The sequence below is a fragment of the Suricata suricatta genome, chromosome 7, assembly GCF_006229205.1.
Source record: "Suricata suricatta isolate VVHF042 chromosome 7, meerkat_22Aug2017_6uvM2_HiC, whole genome shotgun sequence".
NCBI lineage: Eukaryota > Metazoa > Chordata > Mammalia > Carnivora > Herpestidae > Suricata > Suricata suricatta.
Genome location: NC_043706.1, coordinates 87,656,095 through 87,673,795, shown reverse-complemented (window position 1 = coordinate 87,673,795; position 17,701 = coordinate 87,656,095). Strand labels below are relative to the sequence as shown.

At 35.3% G+C, this 17,701-nt stretch overlaps 1 protein-coding gene across 3 annotated transcripts in view; it reads right to left on the bottom strand.

The window, feature by feature from the left end:
• Positions 1 to 17,701, bottom strand: part of GRIK2 (glutamate ionotropic receptor kainate type subunit 2) — a 622,100-nt gene that overhangs the window by 344,127 nt on the left and 260,272 nt on the right. For all 3 annotated transcript variants that reach the window (XM_029945013.1, XM_029945011.1, XM_029945012.1), the window contains 2 exons: positions 7,210 to 7,391; positions 1,064 to 1,117 (listed from right to left, as the gene is read on the bottom strand). In XM_029945013.1, coding sequence (XP_029800873.1) covers positions 1,064 to 1,117; positions 7,210 to 7,391 — 236 coding nt within the window. The remainder of the gene's footprint in view (positions 1 to 1,063; positions 1,118 to 7,209; positions 7,392 to 17,701) is intronic.

The following is a 17,701-nucleotide window of genomic DNA, read 5'->3' as shown; positions in this document are numbered from 1 at the left end:
ACTTTGATCTGAAGGCAACCAAGACTGAGTAGATTCAGGGAAACTTCTATGTCTGTTTTAACTACCTAAAAGAATTTACATAGGGAGCCTGTACCAGAAAAAGAGCTATTAATAGAGATACCTTTTTTTTCTTTTACCTGAAAGATCTACCTGTATAGTAGGGCAAACTTCTAATTATCAAATATCTGCTCTTTCTATCAGTCTGTGAATTACCCTCCTCCCCATTGAAGCCCTAGGCCCTTATTCCATTCTTTAGTTCAATTACCTGACTTGACCTGAATCATATCTTTGGGGCTCCTGATGTATGAAATTAAATTTGTTTTATTTTCTCCTGTTAATCTATTTTTATGTGAATTTAATTATTAGGCCAGCTAAAGAACCTAGAAGGGAAGGAGGACAAATTTTCCACCCCTACAGCAGGAAAGGATTTGTGATAGACTGTAATTTCACAGAGGAAGGAAAATTAATAACATATTAATAAAAATAGAGAACCAAGAGTAAGTAGATTTGACAAAAGGTGAGGTCAGATTTTCATGCATAGTAAGGAAAAACTGTGTGGTAGTTCTTTAAAGACAAAATATGAAGGTAACATTCAATTTGCTAATTGAAAGTTAAATCATATTAACTTTAAAATATCCAACTAAAAATAGCCATAAACAGGATAGAAAATTTAATCTACTAAAAGAGGTGTTTCAATAAATCTATTTTTGTAAAGTAAATAGAATTGAGGTAACAACATAAAAATTTGTGCTTTTCTAAAACACTGATTTCTTAGCAAACTAATTTTGAAATCCATAATGTTCTGAAAGTCCTCTAAAGCAATATATAAATAAGATATAATATTTTGAACTGATATCTGAAATAAAACTATTTCAAAATCATCAGCTTCCCACCAAGAATTATTAGTTGCCTGTGATGATTAATTCCTCCTGGGTTTAATCAAAATAAAATAAACTACAAAAGTGCCAGTCATTACTACTGACTCAAAAACCCATTTTCCATTCTGAAAAGTTATAGCAATAAAATTTACAGCATTATCTTCATACTTTAATAAATTACTTACCAGAGTGGTAAAGATATAATGATAGTATTCTGTCATCATTCCCATAGCTAATGCCTAAGAAGTAAAAAAATAAAAATATTAATATTTAAGGTATACATCATAAGAAATATGTCAATAAGAGAACAAAATAGTAGGGTGTAATGAAGAATTAATCAATGAAGAATTAGGCTACAATATTCAGGTTACATTAAAACTGCCTTAAACAAAATCTTTTCTCCATAGTTAAGGAAGATTAGTGGTTACTGATGGAATTTCTGAACCAATTCTCTTTATAGAAAAGCTATTAGTTGAAAGTTTGCAATTGTAAACTTACGGCTTTACATATTAAAGGAGGCATTAAATTTGAAACAAACCTGAAATTAGCACAACTTAGTTTATTATATTTGTAATGTCTCCACTACAAATATCCTAAGGAGGGACACCATTTTATTTTGATGGACACTATTACTCAATTAGGAAAAAAATTATAGCAAAGTGCAATGCCAATTGGATTTTTAAAGTACTTTGTAGACTTTCCTTAGGATTAAGAAAACACCTGTAAATCGCCACTGTTCTTCAAAAAGTACAGATAAAGAAATGTTTTTACTTTTACTAACAGACCAGTTTCAAATTACTGTTTTTTTTCATACTTCTATAGTCTTTGCCAATTTTAGACCATCAATCTTAAAATAAGGACTTTTAGATTAGAACTTCCAGTCACAGAACTGTCAATTTCTCCTTTGAAAAGGAGAACACTTTTTGAAATAGCTATGTATCAATGAACAGTAGTTGGTGATGGTAATTGAAAAATGAAGCATTTTTGAACTGAATGAAGAGCTCTTAGAAACAAGTATCCTCAGGTGCATCTAATACTCTTCCATAAAATACTAACTGCACAAATTAGTTTGCTAAGTAGCTGTCCCAGCTACACCCTGGGTATTCTATGCTCATAGATAGGTGTTACCCAGTTAGCTAAAATAAAATTTGTACATGTGTAAAAGTGAACTATTCAGTTAAGAAAAAAATATTTTGGGGGCACCTGTGTGGCTCAGTCTGTTGAGCACTGACTTCAGCTCAGGTCAGGATCTCAAGGTTCATGGGTTTGAGCACTGCATCAGGCTCTGTGCTGACAGCTCAGAGCCTGGACCCTGCTTCAGATTCTGTGTCTCCCATCTTTCTGCCCCTCCCCCCCACACACTCTGTCTTACTCTGTCTCTCAAAAGTAAATAAAAAAAATTTTAAAAATCCCATCCTTTAATGACATAAAAAAATTTAAACTGGGACTCTTTCCTAGAATAAGGGTTATTAGCAGAGATAAATTTTATATGAGTGTTCCATCAGTATGGCACGGCAAATATCTACTTATCAAACATCTGCTCTTCTTATTGCCCTGTGAATTACATTCCTTTCCTCTAAGGTTCCCCTTCTCCTTAGTTCAGCAGGACCTATACATACACATATCTCATTTTGCCCAACTTATTTTGGAATTTCCACATCTGTATGGATTCCCTATATATACACCATTAAATTTGTTTTTCTCCTGTTAATCTCTCTCATATCAATTTGATTCTTAGTCCAGCTAGAAGGACCCTTGAAGAGGAAGAAATTCTTGCTTCCTGATAGCCTCATTAAAAATCTTATGAGGTAGGTGCTATTATTATACTTATTTTACAATTTAGGAAAGTACAACACAATAGCAATGGATAAATTGGCCCCAAAAATTGAGATAGTGAGTAAACATGAACTCTAGGTCTCTAATTCTTGGAGTTTGGATACAGGGCATAATATGCCGTTTTATAAAATGGTATATCTTATATTCCCAAAGATGTAGATCCCATAGTAGGATCTACATAATTTAAACTTCTTGCCTGTTTTTACTTTGATAGTTGGAGAACAGATGAGATCAGGCGTGTTCAGGGTAGTATGGCCATAGACTGTTTTTACCTAAATAGTTTGAAAACCTGGGCATCATCTCAAGCCAGTACTGAAAATTGTGTCTTAGAGGTAGGAATGGAAGGGATTAAGGAGATGGCGACGGGAGAGTGGTTTGCTTCTGACATGGGTATTCTGCACTAGCTACAGGTTTCTTCATCATTGTGAGAAGAAATTTGTATGAGGTAACTGAGGACTGTTTATGCCTTTCATTTACCTTCCTTCAGCCATTTGTTCTGAAAATAAGAATCACTATGGACTATGATGTGTGGTCTAAATAGAAGAGGTTAGTTACTTTTGGCTGAATACCGAAAAAAAGTAACCAAAAAAAAAAAAAGACAACAGGGTTATTCTCTTCAAAGATAAGTTATTAATTTCCAGTGGAATTAAAAAAACAACTTTGTAGAGACTGCTTTTAGACAACAGGCTTGAGCAATGGGAACTTGATGAAGCCAAGGAGGCCCAAAGTGACCACCTGGCTGAATGCAAACAGGCTCATCAGGCATCCCACCTCAAAATATTCCCAGGCCCTATCTAATTTTCCCTTTCCAAAAAAAGGGAAAATTCCAGGTCACCATACCTCCTCACCTTCTCTCTAAAAATAGCCCCCACCTATTTCCTCTTGTCAGACAGCCTCTCCTTTTCTGTCCAGCCTCCCACTGCCTTGTGGTGTATTCAATAAACTCCTATCTCCTTTGTTCTTCTGTACATGAATTCTCTTCACTGCCTGCACCACTGGCTTCCACCCATGAGTCCACATTTGGAGCCCCCGTTCAATCGGGAAAGATACAACATATAGACACCAAAAACTAGAGAGAGACAGAGAGAAAAAGAAAGAACAAACTGGGGAGGGGCAGAGAGAGGTGAAGTCAAGGGCAAGATGGAAGATCTGAAGTGGGCTTTACACTAACAGCAGAGAGCAAGATGCAGGGCTTGAACTCATAAACTGTGAGATCACCACCTGAGCCGGTCAGATGCTCAACCAATTGAGCCATCCAGGCACCCTTGCCACTGTTTTTGAATGAACTATATGGACACTTCAAACCACATTAATATATTAAAATTAGTATCTCTTTATGTATAAATGAGAATGGCCACTATTATACCCAGAGACCACCAGGGAGACCGAGTCACACATGCAAAAGCAAAGGGCGGTTTTATTACGGGCTTAGGCTGGTCGAGCCTAAGCTCGAGCTCACAGACTTTACCAGTGCAGTGGATTCATGCTGAGAGCCCCGAACAAAGGTGGGTAGGGCCTGTATGGGCTTGGGAAGGGGGAGTTACAGGAAATTGTGACACAGGTATAGTGATCCAATCATTATTATACACTATTATTGACAGCAGGTTTAACCATTCACATTGCCTAGAGTACTCGTTACTTTTGGCGGGACCGATCACAACATTTATAGTATTGACCAATCACAGAGTGGGCCCAGGACCCTCATAGGGCGTAGCTAGCCTTCTAGGCCTGCCCTTAGAAAAGTTAAGGGCGTTAGCTGGCCTTTCCTGATTGGGTGTTACCAGGGTGGTCCCTCCTGCCTTGGGCAACGTGTGCCCTTCTATTGTCTAATGATTATAGAGTCAGTTTGGTTCAGACCTGAGTCCTTACAGCCACAATTGAAAAATTGGTTGTACTATGCTATCCCTCCTGGAAAGAAATACCACAGATTTTCCAAAATCAAAATATTATTAGAAATTCCCAAGGTTTAACTAGAATAGTGTTAACAATGCCATTTAACAAATTAACACATCTAGGCAAATAATACGCAATCAGTTTATCCTTTAGGTTGTACCCAGAAATTACATCACTCAAAGTTAACAATTGAAGAGGTAGGTTTTAGACATACTTCTTAAAATTTAATTTAATTTTACTTCTTCTTGCTGTGGGAGTTTATTTGCATCTACTTTCACATTTTTCCAGCCTAAAAATTTTCACACTCTCTAATCTAGATTTTAAAGTCTTGATTAATACTTTCTCTCTGTGATAGAATGACCTTGTGATCTTAATTGCAGATCATCTTGGTTCTGCCATAAGGGATTCTCTTTGACAAATTTGGATGGAGGCAGAATCTTTTGTAATTAAAGCATTTAAATTAGTGGACTCAAATAGCCAGCTCCAAGCTTCAGTCACTTTTAAAGCATTCAGAGAAGAAAACTTCAAATTCTCTTTTGCCCAATATTTAGGAAAAGCTCACTTGTTAAAATAAAACAATGAAACAAATAAGGCTAACTTGATAAACTTATACATATTTCTAGATAATCCTAATAGTGGTTCTTAGATTAAGCCAGACAAGGCAGCCCATCTATGCCTGCTCTCCAACTCTTATACCAGATCTTTGGACTTCTCTCTTTAACCAATGTTAAGAAATCTCAGAAAAATTTTATAAATCATAAAAGAGTCTTATTAAATGTGTTGCTTCATTTATAAGGAAGCTGTTTCCTTTCCTCTTGAATTGGTTTCTAGAATAACTGATATCCAAATGTAGAACAAATGGTCTCTGGGAGAAGGTAAGGTGAAAACCAAACATCATACATGTGGTCTATTAGTGTTACAGATTCTGAACACACGCATTCTGTGTAATAGTGTTACTCTGATTTCATCTTAACACTCATATAGTCATTTTGCCTGTGTTCTGACTTTTCATCTACTAATCCTGCTAAAATTATGTAACTTTTTCTGCTGTATATATTTTAAATATTATCTTAATTTTGTTTTTATTTTACAAACAGAGCAGGTTACATATAAGAAACCAATTATAATGGGTTTATCAAATAGAAGGCAGAATGGCAATTCTATTATTAAAGTTGACAGCAAAATGAGTCAGTTACTCTAGAGACAAGAGAACTGATCATTTACATACATTCTGGAAGCCTAGAGAAAGCTCTGTTACGACGAATCATAGAATACTACTCACTCTGGGCATAAAGGAAAGGTCTCCTTTCCAAGCTGGTATATTCTAAGTGTGAACAAGAATTATTTTTGGTATTATATGAAAACAAATTCCTACTCTGCATTTCACTGCTTACTTTATTCACTGCCAAAACCAAACCAAAACAAAAAACAACAAGCAAAGGCACACCCAAATCTCATATACTTAACTACTCAAATATAACACTGGAGAAATTTTCCAAATCCAATTAAATATTTTATTGTAGTGAAACCAACATTCATATTGGAAGATTGGACAACCATCTGCTTAATGAACTATCCATGTTATAATAGGCATTTACTGTTGATAGTTATATTTTATGGAATATAATTTGACATCTGAATCTGCATAACTCTCCAATAGCAATATTTTATCTTATACATGAGAAGTTTCAGGACAGTTTACTAATCCCAAGCCACTGTGATATCAGCCAGTGTATATAAAAGAGCTTAAAAAACAAAATCCAAAGACTTGACTCCAGATCTAGACTTTACTACATAGTAAGTACATGGGCTCATACTAGCCATTTAACCTCCAATATCAGTCTCTTTTCTCATTTGTAATATATGGAAAAATAATAATTGCTGTTTTCCAGTATACTGTTAGGTTGGAATAGTACAAAAATAATGTTAAAAGGTTCTACTGCTAAGAATTATTTCATTTGATTAATTTAGTATTATCCTTTGAGTTAGCAATGCTTTATTCTGGAATGAATACTTAACATCACTAGGTGAGATATTAATCCCTCTGTTCGTTCCTTGCTGCTGGGCATTGGGCAAGCTATTCAATCTTTCTAAGACTCAGTTTCTTCATCTGTAAGGTGGAGATAGTTTCCACTAAATGTGGATATGGTGCTGATTAAATAAGGGATGTGTAAGGGATCTCCTAGAAGAAGCCAGCTAAATAGCAAATATATTTTTTTCTTTTTTTTCAACTGTTTGATTTTAATGGTTGAGCAGCTCAATCATTGACTCTCAGTTTATTCCTTCATTTTAGTACAAAACTGAAATATCTATCACAATAACCAATATTCACACTAACAAATAGCATTGTAGCCATTTGAAAGTAACCTCAGAACTTCAAACAATGTGTTTTGAAGATCATCAACATTTACATTACTTTTTCTTAAAGAAAATTAATTAAAAGCAAATGTCAGATTTTTCCACCAGAAAATTACATCAAGTTGACTTCTATGGCTCATTTTAACTTTGTGACAATAACACTTTAATTAAAAAAAAGAAAAAGATTATGCGTTAAATGTAAATTTAATAAAGAAACCAAGAACTTAAGTAAGTTAAAGATTACCTGTTTCAAGATGCCTGCTGCCATTTCATGGCTACAGTCAAAGATTACATGGAACTCTTTGCCTCTTTTCATTTCCTTTAGTAAGGGTTTTGCATCCTTTGTATCAGCAGGTAGTTGACGGATTTTAAGCCGCAGATTGTACCGTGATGGAGCTTTGATGAGCTCCTGCAAACGAATGAGACCTTTAATGAAAAAGGGAAAAAAGAATATTAGAGAAAAAACAGAATAGGTCATAGAATCACAGAACCTACTCACTACGAAGCCTGATTTTCTTGACCATGTATATGTGCATTTTTCATGGGGGAACCATTGAAATTCCTACTTCCTAACTTCAGATCCTGTTATTTTTGTTAAAGTGAACATTTCTCAAATTCTTCAAAGTATTTTTCAAATTATGAAACCTATACATAAGATACTTAAGTTGATGCAAATAATTTCAATAAATAAAAAGATATACAGCAAAATATAAATCATCTCCCTTTGTACCCCAATTCTGCTCCCACAAGGTTGTCACAGTTAATAGCTTATGAGTATTCTTCTTCCATACATTTTATATGCATTTGCATAGATATACATAGAGTTTTCTTTTGTACATTAATAGTAGTTTGTGACTATGTCATAAAGGTTATTGTAAGTCAGTGACTATTGTTCTAGTTGGTCCACTTAACACTATATTTTATAGTGCACATAATTTATGTGATTATTCTCCAGTGTTAGAAACTATGGTTACTTTTTGGTTTTGTTTACAAGTAATAGTCTAGTAATCTAGTACATATGTAAGAGTAAAATAACTTTATTTAATAAAATAAACTCTAAGTAGTAGCCTGTACCATAATTAAATTACTTAGAAAGAAAGAAAACATTTGTGTATTGTTTGTTAGACATAATGTTAACTCCAGGAATAAATATAACCAAACATTATTAGTAAAGCAAATATTTCCTAGAGAGGTAGCTCTTGATTATATGTTTCAAAAATATTTCAAATTAATAGACACATGTTCAATAGGTCATAGAACTATTAGGCATTTTTATATAACAGAGACATGGCATCAAATTTATTTTTTCATATGAACTTCAACTAATGAAACTCCTTCAAGAACTCATATAAAAGACCCGACATATTAAAAAGTGTGATAAGAAAAAAAGGGTCTTCCCGTTCTATTCTATCTTGGAACAAATGAAGCAATATTCTTGTCTCCTCCTACTATTCTTCTTTCTTATTTACCTTTTCTCCCATTTCATCTCTGTGTTTTACTTTATTTCTATCTTCCCTGAAGAACTACCTTCATAAATATTAGTATGACAAACAATAATAAAGAAATATATTTGCAAATAACTAATCTGGGACTTGCTTTCTGTGAGTATGTGTGTGTGTTATTTTACTCTATTTGGAAACTAGAATAACAGGAATAAAAATATCTTATTGTGAGTAAAAGCAAAATCTGTGTATTAAAATAATATATGATCCAGAGAGTAGTCTAATTCAAGGAATTTTTTCATTCAGTTTTTAAATGAATAGGTCTTATACATGTAATGCTATATACATTTTAGTATGTTACAACATAGTTAAAAAAATTAACATGACTCATTTTCATTATTTTCATCCTCAAATGAAACATACAATGTAAAAATATGTAAATTTACAAATATATCTAGTATCTTTTGCCTTTAAAATATTATCCCTTAAAATTTACTTTATCATAAGTTATTTTTGAATTTGCCATTTAAAATTCTACCAATAATTGTTGCATAAATTACATAGTATACACCTGTCTTATTTTGTTTTATAAATTTAAATGTTTACTAACTATATTAAAATAAATATTACATAATTAATTGATATTAAATGCACCAATTAAACATAATACAATTCAGTCTAGAGAATTAATGTGCATATAATGAGTAAAGATGTTAACTTGAGTTAAACAACGGTGAAAACAAATATTTGAAATATAACAAGAGTGCTTACAGTAATTACTCCAAGAGGGTGACATCTAAGTTACTACCTGACTAAAAAGAGTAAGAGTGCTAGGAATAGATAGAAGAAAAAAAACAAAAACAATTTTCATACTGGCAGGAGAGTGAGTGAGAGACCATGAGCAAAGAATCTCAAGAAACAAGGAAGAAGAGTGGAAGTATAATTTAAGGGAGGATGAGGCTGCTTAAGAAGCCCATGTAAATTATTTTAGAGTTGAGTTCTTAAGGGTGGTAAAGAGTGCCCACCTGGAATCTGCATTTCAAAAGAATTGCTCACATTTTCAGTAGAGAGGATAGATCAGAAAAGTTAAAACTGGAGGAATAAAGAGTTGAAAGTTGGTTGTAATAATGCAGGCTAGAAAGTGCAAAGATGTGTGTATTAGGACAAGATGGTATGGGGAGAAAGAAGAGGATGTGCCAGAAAGAGATTTTTTTAAAAAGTATTGATAGTACTTGGTGAGGGAGAACACTGAGTCGGGGAAGTTTCCCAGATTTCTGGCTTGGGCAGCTAGGTGGGGAGAGTGCTTCCACTGAGCTTGAGATCATGGGAGGATCAGGTCAACTGAGGGTTCAAAATAAGGGGAGTGACCAGCCATGACTAGGATTGGTAGTAAAGAAAGAAATAATAGTAAACACTTGAAGAAAATGTTTATTAAATTGGCTACATCACTGATCCCCCAGGCAAGGACAGTTCTACTAGGGAGGTGGGGGTAGATTGTTGTGCCATTATTAGAAGCAGGAGGGAGGTAAAAAGAGATCCCCTCAAAATCATCTCCATGTATTTCCATAGTATAGCTTAGTGCCCATCCTAATCACATCTAATATCCTTGTAGGAAAGTATCAGTCCCTTCCTAACTCATGAGAGTTGCATTCAGGAACAGATCCGATGGGACACTTTAGTTTCCACGCATATTAAATGAGTTTTATCTAGATCAGCAGTTTTCAAAGCAAGGTCCACACATGCCTGCACTCTTTCAGCGGTGGGGGTGTCCTGGAGGTGCAGCTATTTTAATAATCATACATAATAAAATAATAATAATAAAGCTTTTTTGTGTTCATTCTCTCCCACATTGGCAATGGACTGTTCTAGTAGAGGTTAGGAGAGACAGATGATGTCACAGCAGATTGAATTAGAAAACAGATATGAAAATCCCAGCTTCCTTCCACTAAGTCAAATATTAAAGAAACTTATGAAAATCTTACAAATGGTTTTAGAAATATTTAATTTTTATTAAGAATGTAAGATGATACAAAAACCAAAAAGTCTAAGAATTACTAATTGGATTATCTCTAAATTTTTCCTAGCTTGGATTTTCCATTATTCTCATAAAATATAGAAATGCAGAATGACCTAATAACAACTTTTGCTGAATAGGGGGGAAAAAAAAGCTATCCTTGGCTTACTTATCTCACAAGATTTTATCCAAGTCAAATATAAATTTGGGGGATTTAGTCTATCATAGTAGAAATAGCCTGGGTGTTGACTGGAATCTTAGTTCAAAAATATACGTTCTGTATGACTTTGTGCAAGACATTATATCTCTTTCTGCTTTGCCTTCGTCTTCTCCATAATACGATAAAATCACATATGTATTAATATACAAAACACCAAAAAAGGAACTGTCACATATTAAGCGTTCAAAAAGTGTGAGTTGTCAATGTTGTTATTTTGGCAAAGATTAAGAAGATTATAGTAATTTTTTTAAAAAAGTGCTGGTTATTACATCTGTTCTAATAAGTTATTTTGGCACTAATTTTGACTGAAAACCTAATATCAAATCTTAATAAAAAATTTAATAGATTACCATTACCTAAGAAAAAGGAGCTACATAGTTATAGATTCATCCAACAGTTTTGAATTGAAAAATCTCAAGTGACTAAAAATATAGAAATGTTCTGAAGGATTAAAATCCACAAATAGTATTTGCAGAGTTCACCCTAAGTAAAATATGGGCAAGTATTTTCAAGCCTCTTAAGAGCTCATGTGGATGGTCCATTGAACCATCAGGTACAATAAATGTTTACTTATTCTCGTCACACATGTATATCCCTACTGGCATTAATGTAACGGATTTCACTTTGCCAGCTTTCCTGAGGAATAATACTGAAGAGCTAAAATAAAAATAAATAAATAAAAACAACTGCTGCTAGTAAGAACTGCCATCTCCTACTTAAGAGTTAGAGTGAAGTGTTGCTTTTATTCATTCATTCAGTGTATATTTACTGCACTACTGTCTACTATGTGTAAAACACTGTTTCATGGGTAAATATAATGATTGCAATAATTGTATTTATGTAGCCTTGAACTGCACGAGCTATCCTTTGACTTTAGCATTTTTTAAACACAAAAGTTATTTCTATAAAGCTTTACACATTCAGTTTTTGGAATAAAAGTAGTTCAGTGTTCCAATCAGAGGACAGAAATCTAGAGAGTTGTTTGAATACTGAGAGTAGAAACATGACTTTTTCACCATCTCCAGTACCAGGTGCTTAGACTTCTTTCTTGGCTTTTATGTCTTCCTTGCTCTATCCTGTGATATTGTTTTTCCATTCTAGATCCTTTGTCTTCTCCATATTCTAGCAATTACAAATCTCTGAATGTTGTTATTTAGAGTTACTTGGAAGAATAAGAGAGGGTTGACAAAAAGGAAGATGTATTCAAAATATCCAAAGAATGGATATTTACCCACTTTATTTAATGAGTTATTTAATGGCATCCCTGCAATTTAATGTATGTGGATGAGGTTTTTATCCAAAGGGAAATGGGTTTCAACAGTAGGAATGCCTAATTACAATACTGGGTATGTCTTTTCCTCTGTGGATCTCTATTGATCTTCCTACTTTCCCCAATATTCCTTTGCAAATTATCATGTTTTTAAAAATTCCAATTTCAGAAAAGATTACCCTAATGAAATTTATCATATATTCAATATGTAAGCTTTGTAAAATAAACCAGGAAAAAAAGTAAAAAAATCTTAAAATAATTGGAATGGTTTACATGTGGTCATTTCCTATGATTCTTTGGTCAAAACAGAGAAATAAAAAAGAACCCATCTAGGAGATGAAATAAAAGGATGAAACTTATTGTGTTGAAAATGTGTTCAATATAAATAATTTTCAAACAATAATTTTCAAAAACATAGTATATTTTAACAAATTTGGCACTTGGTGAAGTTATTTAATGAAAGAATAGAATTATAACTCCTTAAAACAATCTTTTAATTAAAATGCCCTCTCTCCCCCTAATGTAATTAGTTGATGTAATGATAATAAAAGAGAAACAATCTGCACAGATGGGTTCCTGAAAATCTTCTAACAAAAAAAGAGCACCACATTGCAATTATCCCTTTATTTTGGTAGGTGACTAACATTCTATTCTCTTTAATTCCTTCACTAAGTACATTCTTTTCAACCTTTTTCTACTTTCAGATATTTTACAGTCACTGAAATCAAGGTTTATCTTAAGCTAACAGGGGACAGAGGTCTGAGTTGCTCATTTCAGAAGGTGCCATCAATTCAGCTTTTAAGGAGAATCCAGAAGGAGCCGTTTATGCACACTCCAGCTGGCACTTTCTTAAAGAGATCAATCACGTTGCCTCTCTGCAGACCCATCCTCCTCCAGCCCCAGGAAGAGAGTCCCAAGTTTCCTCCTTTACCCAGGTATCCACTTCAGCAGCCACCACAAACTAGATTTTTGCCACCTGGCTCACTCATCAGGCCTATTTATCATTTCAGGTAATGTGGTCTTTGTGCAGGCCAGACCTCTCCCCTACCCTTCAAATGCATTGTATAATGGACTATACAAGAATGACTCATCCACATTCAATGTTTCATCATCACCCCCCCCCTCCTTTTGTCAGTTGAAAACAGATAATTCATTGAGAGACCAAACATTTCAAGGAGGGGTTTTGTTTTTCCATTAGAATGTTGTATTTGCTCTCCAGAGAGTTTTAAAGAAAACTAAATGAAATATCTATACCAGTTACGGAGTTTTCAATCTATGGTAATGCTTTAAATATAGACAAGGGAGCTGATCATAATAAGAAAATTAAAAATGGCTTAGACAAGAAAAGTAGATTGCCATTGAAAAAAATTCTGTCTCCAAATTTTTGCCAGCCTTCCTCTCCTTGGAGATGAGGTAGATTTGCTCATCAGTACAGGGAAAATAGAAAATAAAGAAAATTGGTGTCTAAAAAAAAAAAAGGTGAAGAGAAAGAGAAGATGAAAAGAAATTTCCAAAGCAGTTTTCATCTTCTCGGAAGAGGGAGAGGAAGCCATGGGGAGTAAAATTGGAGGGCTGGTCTCCTGGGAGGAAAATCTTCAAATCCTAATAATAAGCTTACACAGAGGAAATGCCTTCTTTCTTTTTGAAATTTGCTGTATCCTTTAAGTTTGCTAGAGTTTAATATATTCAAAACTCAAAACACGTAAAAACATTTAGCATGATATATTGGAAACCGAGTAGCAAATGAGTTTCAATTTACATGTCAAGGTCAACTGACTGTCCCTGGCTACCTGCGGCATTGTGTGAAAAATGTTTTTGAGACCAGTTCTGGGTTTGGGGGCATATTTCCATAAGGCATTTGAACCTGAGTGATGGGGTAGGCATAGTGGTCTACCAATGGTTATCCTTTTATTAAGATCTCCTCCTTCCTAATTAGTGTCATCAAGTCCTATCCATGATATTGTTTTATCGATGGCAAACCCTTTTTATAGTTCAGAATGGAATACAATACAGTGCAGACCATACATTTCAGGCACCATGCTCTCTATATGAAAACAGGGCCCAGAGTTCAACCATGAACCATGAAGCATTCAAATAAGTAGAATCCAAACAGGAAAGCAGACACTTACAGTCTCCTGAAAACATTTAGAAAGCATATAAATTTATTGTCTAAAGCAACTTGTTAAAATTTTATATTGTTTCTTCTTTTTAAATACCCTCAAATTCTGAAAACTTGCTTTGACACATAACACATGTGTATGTGTGCATTTGTTTGTGTCCACACAACCAGGCTCCTGTGTGCATACACACGTGTACACACACACAAACACACACACACACACACACACACACACACACACACACCTTACTTCTGTTTCTATTTCCCTGGGAAATCTTATTTATCCCTGCTCTGACTTCTCCCCACAGGATAATCCGGCCATAATGTTTCTATTCCTTTTGCTCTGTTCCCATTTGTAAAGTCCATATTGCAATGCTCACAATACTGATCTAGCAAAACAAAAGCTTCCTAGGAAGGCCTAAGTGGGGAAATCATAAACTGACAGAACTGAATAACCTTTAGCAGGTAAATCATGGAGAAAGGCTGAGACCTTTCAAACGCATATGAAACTTTTTCATAAGTCATCCATATGTGTTATATCATGATGCCAGATTTCTGAATCATATTGTGGCATAGCAGTCTGCATCAATCCTACCTCATTAACTTTCTACTAAATGTCTACAGATGATATTTCAATTTTCCAAATTTTAATTTTTCATCTATAAAATATGACCATAATAATTATTATCATACAGAAAAAAATCAAATGAGCTAATGCATATGAATCATTTACTACTGTGCCGACACATATTAGTGTGCCTTCTCACAGGTTTCTGGTAATGAACTTCTCTTCTGGAACTCAAAAATCACTTTGTGTGTGTGTGTGTCTGTGTGTGTGTGTGTGTCTGTGTGTGTGTGTGTGTGTGTGTGAGAGAGAGAGAGAGAGAGAGAGAGAGCAGGCCCTGTTTTTTTCCCCAAACTCTGTCTGCAATCTTAGGAGTGGTCTCTATCAAAATCTCTTCACTTCAAGCATCTAAGTAAATCCTACTTCCTGCTAGGAACCTAATTAATACTCCATCTATATGTCAATAACTCCCAAATTGATATCTCTTGACAGACCTCTTTCTTGAACTCTAGAGTCCTAAATTCACTTTCCTATTTGACAATTGGGCAGTAAAAAATCAACCTTGCCAAAGAGAGGTCTGGCCTTTGTTATTGGCTCTTTAAGCCCTTGGACTGTCCTGTCTGATAAAAGAGTCTTTGGATCGTCTAACAATGTGATATATGGTAGAGACTTTGGGTTGTGAGGTGTCAGCTCAGCCTCTGGATGGTGCTGGAGACTATAGGTCAGCCAAGTGTGTGTTCAGCCATGTCTACATGACCACCTCCAGTAAAAACTCTGGACATCCGATGCCTGCATTGAGTTTTCCTCGTTGGCAATGCTCCATGCATATTGTCACTCACTGTTGTCAGCCTGAAAAAGTTAGCACTATCCACAAGTTGAGTTGTTGGAGGAAGGAAGAAAACTGGAATCTCTTGAGTGTGGATCCTCTCCTGGACTCTGCCTCAGGTGCTTTTTCTCTTGGCTGACCTACATCTGTATCCTTCTGTTGCTATAAATTGTAACAGAGGGTATAACAGCTTTCAGTCGTTCTGTGAGCTGTTCTAGTGAATTATCAAACTTGAGGGTGATACTGGGGACACTTGAGATTGCATTCTGTGTCAGAAATGAAGGTGGTCATGGGGTCTTCTGAATAATTCAACATATCTACTTCCATGTATAGTAAATAATACACAACATTCCAAAATTGGCTCTTCATGTCCTCAACTTCCAAAACGCCTCCTCCCTCAGTTTTCCCCACACGGTATAATGGCAACTGTTATTATTCCAGTTACTCAAGCCAAAAACCTTAGTGTTATCTTTGATCAGCTCTTCCTAGGATACCTTACATCCAAACTATTAGAAAAGCCTTTTATACCAACTCTCACTGCTTCTAATGCACTGATTGAGCTATTATGATCTTGCAAATGGATTATTCTAAAAGCCTCCTGACTAGCACTGCCCTTACATGTTTTTATGTCTATGTGTGTCTCGTAGCAATCCATAACCTATCTGGCTTATTTCCTAAGGCTGGTGAGTACAGTGATCCAGAGCTTTTAAGATAGGTGGGGATGAAGAAGGCAGGAACACACAGGACAGTTTTAGTACAGGCTTGGATACGGATACTAGGAGAGTATTTAGGTGGAACTATGCTGAGTGGCCACTGAAATACGGAGTCCTTAGGCTCAACTCAATTACAAAGAATTGAATCAAATCACAGATAATTCAAAAGCATCAGGCAGATTACAACAGTGGCTTATAATTCTCTAGGACAGGTAGAGGGAGCCTCCCACCATGTCTTTGAGGATGGGTGCAAGCGGCAAGACTAGCCCCACACCACCTCACAGGGCTCCTACCTGATAACAGCCTGCTTCAGAAAATGCACTGAACTGAGGTGTTACATGGAGTGTATCTATGATTCCTGGAAGGCAGAGGCTGCCAGCCTGATTATTGCTGCCTAAGTCAGTACCAAAATATGTTGCCCCTGTTTCTTCTCTCACTGCTATGAGAAAAAGCAATTATGTCATTATTAGAAAGTAAAGAGTGCTTTTGATCATGCCAAGGCTAAAACTCTTTGGCTGCTATAGCCTTGGGGTCTAAGTTCAATATGTGTTAAGGTCAATCTTCTATTTAGAATGCTTCCATTTATGAGGAGCCAATAGAATAAATGTTGTATTTGTATCTGCTTACTTTTACTACAACTTGCTTGCATCTAATTCATGAGAGGATAAGCACATTAGTGACTGATTTCCAGCCATGGAAGCGTAAGCACTGTGCTTACTAGAGGGATGCCACAGTCATGGTAAGTGGCTTCGTCCTAGGCTGACCCACCTAGGTCCATCCTAACATCTAATTTCTCTTTGTCCTATTCATACAGATGCTGAATGTGGGCCTATGCCTGGTATAATGAGATAGGGCAAGTAAAAAGCTGGGCAGGTTAATAAGAAGGTAGTTGTTTTTGTCAGAACTCTCTTGGTAATATGTGCAGACCTAATTCACACTGCTCTGAACAAAAAGGGAACTCTGTAACTGAAAATAAACTCCAGGCATGGTTGGAGACAGGAATTCTCCCCATTTCTCTGTTCTCTCTTCCTCAGAGTTGCCTTTGTTACTCTTTAACATTTTCCCACTTGATGGCACAGATAACCAACAGGATTTCACACTTATAAAGAGAGATTTTCATCCCAAATTTTGTCAAAATCCAAAGAAGGAGTCTGTCTGGCCCAGATTGGGATTATTTTGTGAGAGCAGATGAGTTGAAGTGAGATAGATCAGAGGGTTGTGAAAGAGGAAAGTGAGTTTTGCTTAAACTACAGAGACTAAAACGGTTCCCTAAAAGAGATTCTGGATAAACATACAAACCAACACAACCTGGAAATGCATCACAACAATGTTTTAAAGATTCCCTCAAAAGAAAGTACTTTGGTTTGTGACCAGAGGTTGGTTATATTTTGATTCACTGGTTGTTTACAATTAAAGTCACTTTATTTTTTTTAATAAAAAAGGGGTCCTTTTAAGAGCCTCAGAGATAGACATTAAGTGCATAGTACTTAGACTAGGACAACAAGCACAAGTCAGGGATGCCCTAGGCAAACCACGGGTTCTGTCCAGTCTCCTACTTCACTTCATT